Source organism: Colias eurytheme, chromosome 11 (assembly GCF_061535395.1).
Source record: "Colias eurytheme isolate Ceu_HAF_F1 chromosome 11, ilColEury1 Martin Lab GWU primary, whole genome shotgun sequence".
Lineage (NCBI taxonomy): Eukaryota > Metazoa > Arthropoda > Insecta > Lepidoptera > Pieridae > Colias > Colias eurytheme.
The window spans coordinates 8,941,792-8,950,016 of NC_142990.1; the positions used below are offsets into that span (position 1 = coordinate 8,941,792).

The 8,225-nt window shown below is 33.0% G+C and overlaps 2 protein-coding genes across 2 annotated transcripts; both read left to right on the top strand.

Moving 5' to 3' along the window:
• Positions 1-2,429: 2,429 nt before the first annotated feature.
• Positions 2,430-7,711, top strand: LOC149904773 (pre-mRNA-splicing factor ISY1 homolog). The gene is made up of 7 exons (XM_090107275.1): positions 2,430-2,455; positions 2,641-2,663; positions 3,208-3,371; positions 6,406-6,609; positions 6,864-7,013; positions 7,126-7,217; positions 7,517-7,711. Exons 1-7 carry the CDS (start codon positions 2,453-2,455, stop codon positions 7,676-7,678), a joined length of 798 nt encoding a protein of 265 aa, XP_089963401.1. The 5' UTR covers positions 2,430-2,452; the 3' UTR covers positions 7,679-7,711.
• On the top strand, positions 3,404-6,332 carry LOC149904774 (uncharacterized). Its single transcript, XM_090107276.1, has 2 exons — positions 3,404-5,557; positions 5,636-6,332. The coding sequence occupies exons 1-2, from the start codon at positions 4,198-4,200 to the stop codon at positions 6,232-6,234; spliced, it is 1,959 nt and encodes a 652-aa protein (XP_089963402.1). The 5' UTR covers positions 3,404-4,197; the 3' UTR covers positions 6,235-6,332.
• Positions 7,712-8,225: the final 514 nt, after the last annotated feature.

An 8,225-nucleotide genomic window follows, 5' to 3' on the forward strand; every position in this document is an offset into this window, starting at 1 on the left:
TCCATACCATATATCATTATACCATATTATAATAACTGAATTTTGCCATGTCGAAAGTTCTGTGTACAAAGGTATTAATTAATTGCTCCGAGTATTAATATGACACTTATTATAGCATGAGATATCTTAAGGATGCTCTGAACAACGATTCTTTGTTCTGAGTATGGATGACATTGATTAATTCTCAAAAAGACAACTGACATGTGCTAGTGTGATAATGAGTGATCTGTCATGTGTGTCATGTACTCATGTGTAAAGTGTATACCAGTGGGTCGACACTAAATGCATCTACAGACGCTCCGTAGAACATCGTTTTGGTTAGGATTCCATTATCAAGCAATTTTAAACTTCATTCAATTGACATAGAGTTCAAATTATTTTGTACTTTTCCAAGACCTAAGGGCGAGTCTGGCATGCCAACATTTAGAAAAAATAAAAATATTTCTAATGTTGGCCTCTCCGATGTAATCATATATTATCAGATTTAATATTTTAGTTTTAATTATTTATTATTATTTCTTCTTTTTTTTTAAACCTTATTTTTGTACATTTTAATTTTAAGCTAGTACATTTATAAATTATTTCTTTCTTTCTTCGATTTCTTGTCAATGGTTAAGACTTAAGCATAGACAACGTCTTGATGTTGATTCGTTGTTTGTTAATTTGAATTCAAAATGGCGTTTTATTTTGTTTTGGTGGAAGTTAAACAAAATTTGTTCTTCATAAATCGTAGATTTTGTTATTTACTCAGTTAATCAAAGTGTACATTGAATTTGTTAATTTGTAGTATTTCTGCCAAAAGTGAAAAAAGAAGAAAAAGTGTTATGTGTAAACAATGTTAAAATCTTTGTGTGTACTTAATAATTATTTGATTTATGACTTAATATTTGCAATATGTACCCAATGACTGTTTTATAAGGAAGATAAAACATAATAATTACATAACAATTTATGAGAAAACTTCTCTATTACGTCATGTTCTGGCTGTATCAATTGGAGAGATATTATTGTCCAAAGAAAACAACGGCTTCTTCATATACAATTCCAATATGGCGATCCGAACGGCAACGATATAATATTATTGGTATCGAAATTTAGAACGAGATTTTAAAATAGAAATCCCACAAAATGTTTCAAGGAAAAGTATAAAATGTGAATCAACTGTATTCACATAATATTTAAGCCGTTAACCGAATTAAGTCCTACATGCCTAAATAAAGATATTCAGCAAAATTCGAATGGAATTAACCATTTTTGCCTATTATAGTGAGTTTTAATATTATATAAAAATGTTATTATATAATTATAAATATTATATTATAATAAACTTATTGATCTACATTGTTGGTGTTTTATTTTTAATTTCCTATAAATTTGAATAAGGATGAGAACTAGTAGTGATGTTACCCAGCATCGAAAATTTTATCGATATCGATATGAAGTTTTATCGATAATATGCACTCAAAAAGACATCACTAGCACGTCATCTTTTAAATGTTGGCAGCAATGTGTGTCATTTTTGACGTAAGTGAGCTTATGTTGGTATATAAGATTCGCCCTTAGCCAATACATGCATATGTGTGCGTGAGCTCGAAATCAAAGTACTGAGTGCCGTCTCCTATATTACTTGCTCTGTGGTGTATACTTACTCGTTGTTTACTGCATAGTTTTTTTTAAATTTAAAGGTGTTCAGTATAATTCCGTATTACTAGTAATTAATGAACCCCAAATATCTTTGAATAAGGGCGTTTGTCCACTACAAGGAATTTTACGGTCCGGCATTCCGATTTTTTACGGTCCGGTATGGCACGCAATTAATCTTAATAGTAGCTTGTGCACTATACGTAATTTTACTGTCCGACATTTTACTTTTCCCTATTCCGGATGGTTTTTTGAGTTTACGAGTCGCTGTAGGTATAATTGTTTTCGAGTGCCCACTTGCTTGGATTTTACTCTTTTTATTGCATATGCCAATTGAAAGCAAGCTCTTGTTTTACTTTCTTTTAGCTGGCAATGAGATTTGAGAAGTCGGTATTGTTATTTTATATACATTGACCAAGCATTGACCTATAATTATTATCTAAGTAAGTGTTGGTAAGTTAAAGTTCCAGTGGGAATAGATTTAGCTCCTCGTCACCGATTAAAATAAATAAGTGAAACACGCATTTTAAATCTCTTACGGAACTTTACTTTTTATTATAACGAAGTAATATAATATTTTACCTTCTATATTTTTACTCGTTTCTTGTAAAATGCGAAAACAATCATTTATGATAGCATTATACCGCCATACTTCCTTGAACTGTACCGCACTGATCCGAGTAAAGACGGACAGGTGCACAAGCAATTCATCGGTTTTTTCATGCCAAACCGGACCGTAAAAAATCGGAATGCCGGACAGTAAAATTCCTTGTAGTGCACAAGCGCCCTAAGACTGTAGTAACGAATTAAGATGGTAAGTTGTTCTAACTTTATTATTCTCTGTTTTGTACATTTTGTAGCTTTGCCTTGTATATTGATAAAAGGTTATTATGTAAAAAAATACAGTTAAGTTAGTTGTTTTATTATTAAATGATAATGAATTTTTATTTTTGTCACGTTTTTAAAATGGTTCGATGAATATATTTTTATTTTTTTTAGGCAAGGAACGCAGAGAAGGCTATGTGAGTAAAAGATCTTTATTTTGTTTTACCTATTAAGGATATACCTATATGTTTTATTTTAATTACCAAACCAAAACATACCTAAATATAAAATCATATTTAATATAGCTTCCTGAAAGATACACCCAAAACAATTAAACATATTGAATTTGATAAAAGCTTATTCATTTTGTGAATTTAAGTTATTAATTTTACTCAAAAACATTATTATTAACTATACATATAAATATTAGCTAGATCTATGATTTAATCAACTAGAGGTACATTTTTCATTCAATCCAACCAATAACTATTATAAATACCAAAAATGAAATGTAACTACGGTAACAATCACATGTTCAAGTTCCACTAAGAGCTAGCGGGCACAAACAACTTTGTCTCCACAACTATTTTGTCTCCGCAACTATTTTGTATCCAAGGCCTAGTATGAAAGTGCGTGGAAGTAGCGACGCAAATCCCCATACAAATTGATGGGAGAGACAAAATAGTTGCGGAGACAAAGTTGCTCGTGCGCACTAGCTCTTACTCATAATAATAATAATAGGACCACATTAGCCCGATGGCGGGCAGCACAAGTGCAAGAAGCTGGTGGTCAGAGGGAGCGCAGACCATACCTTGCTTCAGAGTGCAATGACCTTCCACAGGCAGAAAAATGGAGATTACAGATTGTGAGAGAAATTGCAAAGAAAGTAGCGCAAATACAAAATGGTAAGCATTTTTATTTTATTTACATAAGTGAATCAAATATGAATGTTAAAATATTTGTTCCTTTTACTGTACTTTTATATAATCGTGCTGTGTGTGAAAATTGTCCCATAATGTTTATTTACATATTATTTGCTTTCATCTTTATGTATTTAATGCAATTATGTGTTTGTATGTGATGCTAGTAATAGATACTATTTGATTATTTAAACTTACTAGTATTTTACTTGTTCACTCTACATTTCTTTGTGTAGTAAGTATAAAAAATTGTATGCATCACACGGATTATTTATATCCTTTATTATATTTTTAACGCTGTCAACCCACACTTGGCCAGCATGGTGGGTTATGGCCTGATCCCTTAAGGAAGGCCCATGTACCAGCAGTGGGAACATATTGTATAGGCTGATGAAGATGATTACATATTTTTACAATAACAAATATTATATTTTTAACAAACACTATAGTTCAAAGTACCTTGATCTGATCAACCAACTTCACTGACCTTGCTCACATTATAATTTATTATAATCTGGAATGATCCATGCACATTTCTCACACACATTTTTGCAAAAAAAACACATACAAACTTTTGGATATTATGTAACAAAAAAATATCGCCTTGTTTAATCTTCGTTATGAATAACGCACTTATCTAAAATCACGTCATGTGTACATTAATAAAATAAGCTTCACTCTTATGTTTAACTTTAGTGTTCTAAATAAAAACCACAGGGCCATGGCATTATTATATAACATTTGATATCATATTCATTTCAAAATTATGTAATTTTTCCAATTAAGTCTTTATATATTTTTATTCACAAACATGGACCCACCTAGTACCGAAGTATTTAAAAAACCATCTACCGTGATAGCTAGTCCGCGTGAATCCAGTATAAAATCGCAACCCGAGACAAGTGTAAAATCGCAAAACCTCACTATATTGGACGTGTCGCCGACCATTGAAGATCAAGTATTCCAGCGATCCAGTCCCCCGTCATCTCCGTTAATAATGCCAATGAGCCCTGTTAAGAAATCCCCAAGTCCACCTCCTTCAAACCGAAACTCACCCCGTATATCGTTAAAAAGTGAAGGAAGTCGTAGGAAATCAAGTCCGGAGAGTCCTCGAAGTATAAGCCTGAAATCGCAATCAGTCAAGGAACAACTCAATCTCTTAACCGAAAACGAACAAAATATGGATGATTTATTGAATTCTAAGCTTTCGGAAAACCCACAAGGTTCCCAAATACCTGTGCTGAGCAATATTAACAAAATTGCCAGCATGAGCAGAAAATTAACCAGTGAAGCCAACGCACTTAGAGAGTCGATAAAAAGTTTAAGTGATGATATCATTAAAACAAAGAAAGAACTTTCAGTTGATGCTAGCGAAAACGTTAACTTTCCATATCATTTATTTCTAATTGAACTTATTATAAACAAAATACACATGAAGTGTGATTGTTTCGAATTGGATTACAATAATCTTGTTATATCTGCCACATTTCTAGGAAAACAGCCCATAGTGCTGTACGATTCTTCGTATGGCAAAATTGTAGATTTCAATAATTTAAATGTTGGAAAATCTATTCTTTTCGCTATGACCTACGATAAAATATGTTGCATAAAAGACTTCATTATACATTTACAACTTACGAAACAACCTCCCTGCTCTAGCTGCGTTACAAAAATTGCTGAAACAAATATGGATTACACCAAAGATTTCGTGAGTTTAAGGGAAGAATTATGTAAAAAATGGACAGAAGAGCAACCACAAGACAATATAATATGTACGACATCAACACCACTTACAAAACAATTGTTTCATTTATGCTGCGGAGACAGTGACCATTGTGATTCTATAGGTATGATCGAAATTACAACGCGAATGTCATTTCTTGGTAAAGAAATCACTACAGCATTCAGTGCTTCAACGAAATCTCACGAAACTTCTTATCTTAAAAAAGAAGACAACGGAATGGCAATGTATTCATGTCAGAATGTAGAAATGGATTGTCAGGGCAAGGTTCTTTTAGACGAAGTTGTTCTCACAAAGAGAGAAGTACAACGTAGCATGCACACTATGTCCTCAAGACGAGCAGGGAGTCCGGTGTCCCAGCTATCAAGTGGACAGGCATCTAATAGAGGATATGTTGTGCAAAATAATAACATGTACCAATATGATCAGGGTAAGTACATTAATATAAATTAAAAAAAAAATGTGGGAGACATTTACTATTTTAATTAAATATCATAATTGATTTTAGGTAGTACTAACAACTATGATGAAATATTCTCAAAAGTTAATGCAAACGAATTAAGGATCAGAGTACCGAAAAGCACGAGAGTTGAGAGAAATGGTAAATACGAAAGAATACAAGAGCTGTGTTCCTGTGAAGAAACTCCATATAACACGGGTGACCAAATACAGTTTCAATTGCCGAGAGATAAGACTTCAAATACATATACTTCTAACTTAATGTATACTCATAAAACATCGGACAGAAGATACGACAGCAGAGATAGAAAAGTGATTAATGTCACACCAACAAATTGTCCAGTGCCAGTTGATATGGCAAAGCAGTTACATCCGCAAAAGGATGTGTTCATTCTTAAAATTGGAAAGAAACTAGAAACAAAAGACAAAAAAACAGATCTCGAAATTGAGCTCGTCACACCGAAGATTCCTCAACAGCAGCAAGTCAACAATAATATATCGCAACAATGTAGCACAAATGAAATTAAGTCCAAGGCATCGAAATCAAGCGTGAAAAAGGGAAAGAAGAAAAAAGGAAAGAGTAAAACAGATCTAACGAAGAAGAGCAAACGCAAATCTACAAAGAAATCCAAAAAAAGCAAAACATAAATTGAATTATCAATTTGCCATTTTCATTGATAAAACCACATACAGAAATATTAAAACTTATACATTTTTAAGTCACATGTTTTATTTTCTACTTAGTTAATCTGCAATTTTGAACATACAATTAAGAACTATATCTAAGTAATCCATCAATCATTATTATCCAACTTTCAGCTGGTTTAGGTGAGTTTCGAATACGGGATCTCAACGATGAAATAAACAAATTGATGCGGGAGAAGCGTCACTGGGAGGTGCAGATCAAATCCCTCGGAGGGCCGGACCATGCGCGCGTGGGACCGAAAATGTTGGACCAGGATGGGAAAGAAGTTCCAGGGAATAGAGGTTATAAATATTTTGGTGCTGCAAAAGATCTACCAGGTAAGAACGATTGACAAATATTTACTTTATGGTTTCCTATTTTTTTATTTATTGAAAACATTTATTACTACCACTATTTGTTTACTTAGAGATCTAAAACTATGCTTTCAATAACTGATTGTCTAAAATTACGACATTTACAAAGAGAAATGTTTCTCTTCGTCGCATTATAATAATTCCACTCGAAACTGACGTATTACTTTTACATATTAAATTTATATTTATAGGACACATTAAAGCCTAGTTTTTCCCAGGTGTCCGTGAGCTATTCGAACAAGAACCACCGCCGCCTCCGCGCAGAACTCGTGCGGACTTGATGCGAGACGTGGACGCGGATTACTACGGGTATCGAGACGATGAAGATGGTCTTTTGATACCTTTAGAGCAAATTGCTGAAAAAGAGGGTATGTTCATATTGTCTGCTCACTGCTGCAGTATATAACACTAGAATTAAAGATAAAGATGTAGTTTTCATCAAAACTCTAAAGATATTAACTTTGCCTTTATAATTTCTAGCCATAGCACGAGCAGTGGACGAATGGAAACGAAATAAGGAAGAAAATAAAGAGCAGGATGTACCAGAGGAAGAGAATATATATCCTGAAGATGTAAGAAATAATTCAGCTACAAAGTTTATCATTCTTTTTACTCCGATAGTAAAATATGTATTTGATGTTTTTGACGTGATAACGTTTTTAAAATCGTTTTAGTCGGGTGACATGTTCAGAAACTTGTGTCACACCAAAACCTCACGAGCGCGATCGCAGGTATAACGAGAGAGAGACGGACCGATCTCCCGTCTCATCTCGAGCGCTGCCACCAATAAGACGTTATCACGTAAACATCTCGATCGTAAACCTACTTTACAAACAACCAATTTTTTTACTAACATTATTTTTATTTCTAGCCCGAAGATAAGCGAATAGAAGATGACAGTGATACAGAAAAGCCAGTGTCACATGTAGCAGTGCCGTCACAGAAGGACGTAGAAGAAGCGCTTCTTAGAAGAAAGAAACAGGAGCTTCTAGAAAAATACGGCTGTTTAGATGTTAAAGTCGAGGAGAGCTGACGTAGGTTATAATGTAGCTTTAAGAATATATTTTTCAAATAACAATTGTTTTATTATTTTCCCTTTTCGTCTTAATACAACGTATCTAAAATTTGGACACACGATACTTATTAGGTACACATTGTGACTAAGTATTGTGAATTTAGTATTTAGTGAAGAAATAAATATACTCGAAGAGCAGGCTGCTATTTTAGTTCAATAACACACAATTACCTTTTAATACATTATTTCTGTTAAATATTAATGAAAATCATGATTATATAATGAAGTATGAATTCTAGGAAAAAACATCGTTTGACTTTTATGTTATTCTCGATGAGTAGTTTTTGAAAACAGTAAATTATGTTCAAGTCCAGTAAAAAATAACCAAGTAAAATTACCCATGCTTATCTCAGCAAATTATGGGTTATATCAAAAAATGCTTTTAACTTTCTCATTTTTGTAGGTTTACCTCTTTGCGAAAAAAATATAAAAATACAAACTTTCCGTAACATAACCTACCATTAAAAATAAACTTGTATTAGCTTTACTGCTTGTCAGGCCGATT

Coding starts and splice junctions, on each gene's coding strand:
- LOC149904774 (XM_090107276.1), top strand. CDS start 4,198: ATGGACCCACCTAGTACCGAAGTATTTAAAAAACCATCTACCGTGATA. Junction 5,558..5,635: donor CATGTACCAATATGATCAGG/GTAAGTACATTA, acceptor AATTGATTTTAG/GTAGTACTAACAACTATGAT.
- LOC149904773 (XM_090107275.1), top strand. Junction 3,372..6,405: donor AGTAGCGCAAATACAAAATG/GTAAGCATTTTT, acceptor TCCAACTTTCAG/CTGGTTTAGGTGAGTTTCGA. Junction 7,014..7,125: donor GCAAATTGCTGAAAAAGAGG/GTATGTTCATAT, acceptor TATAATTTCTAG/CCATAGCACGAGCAGTGGAC.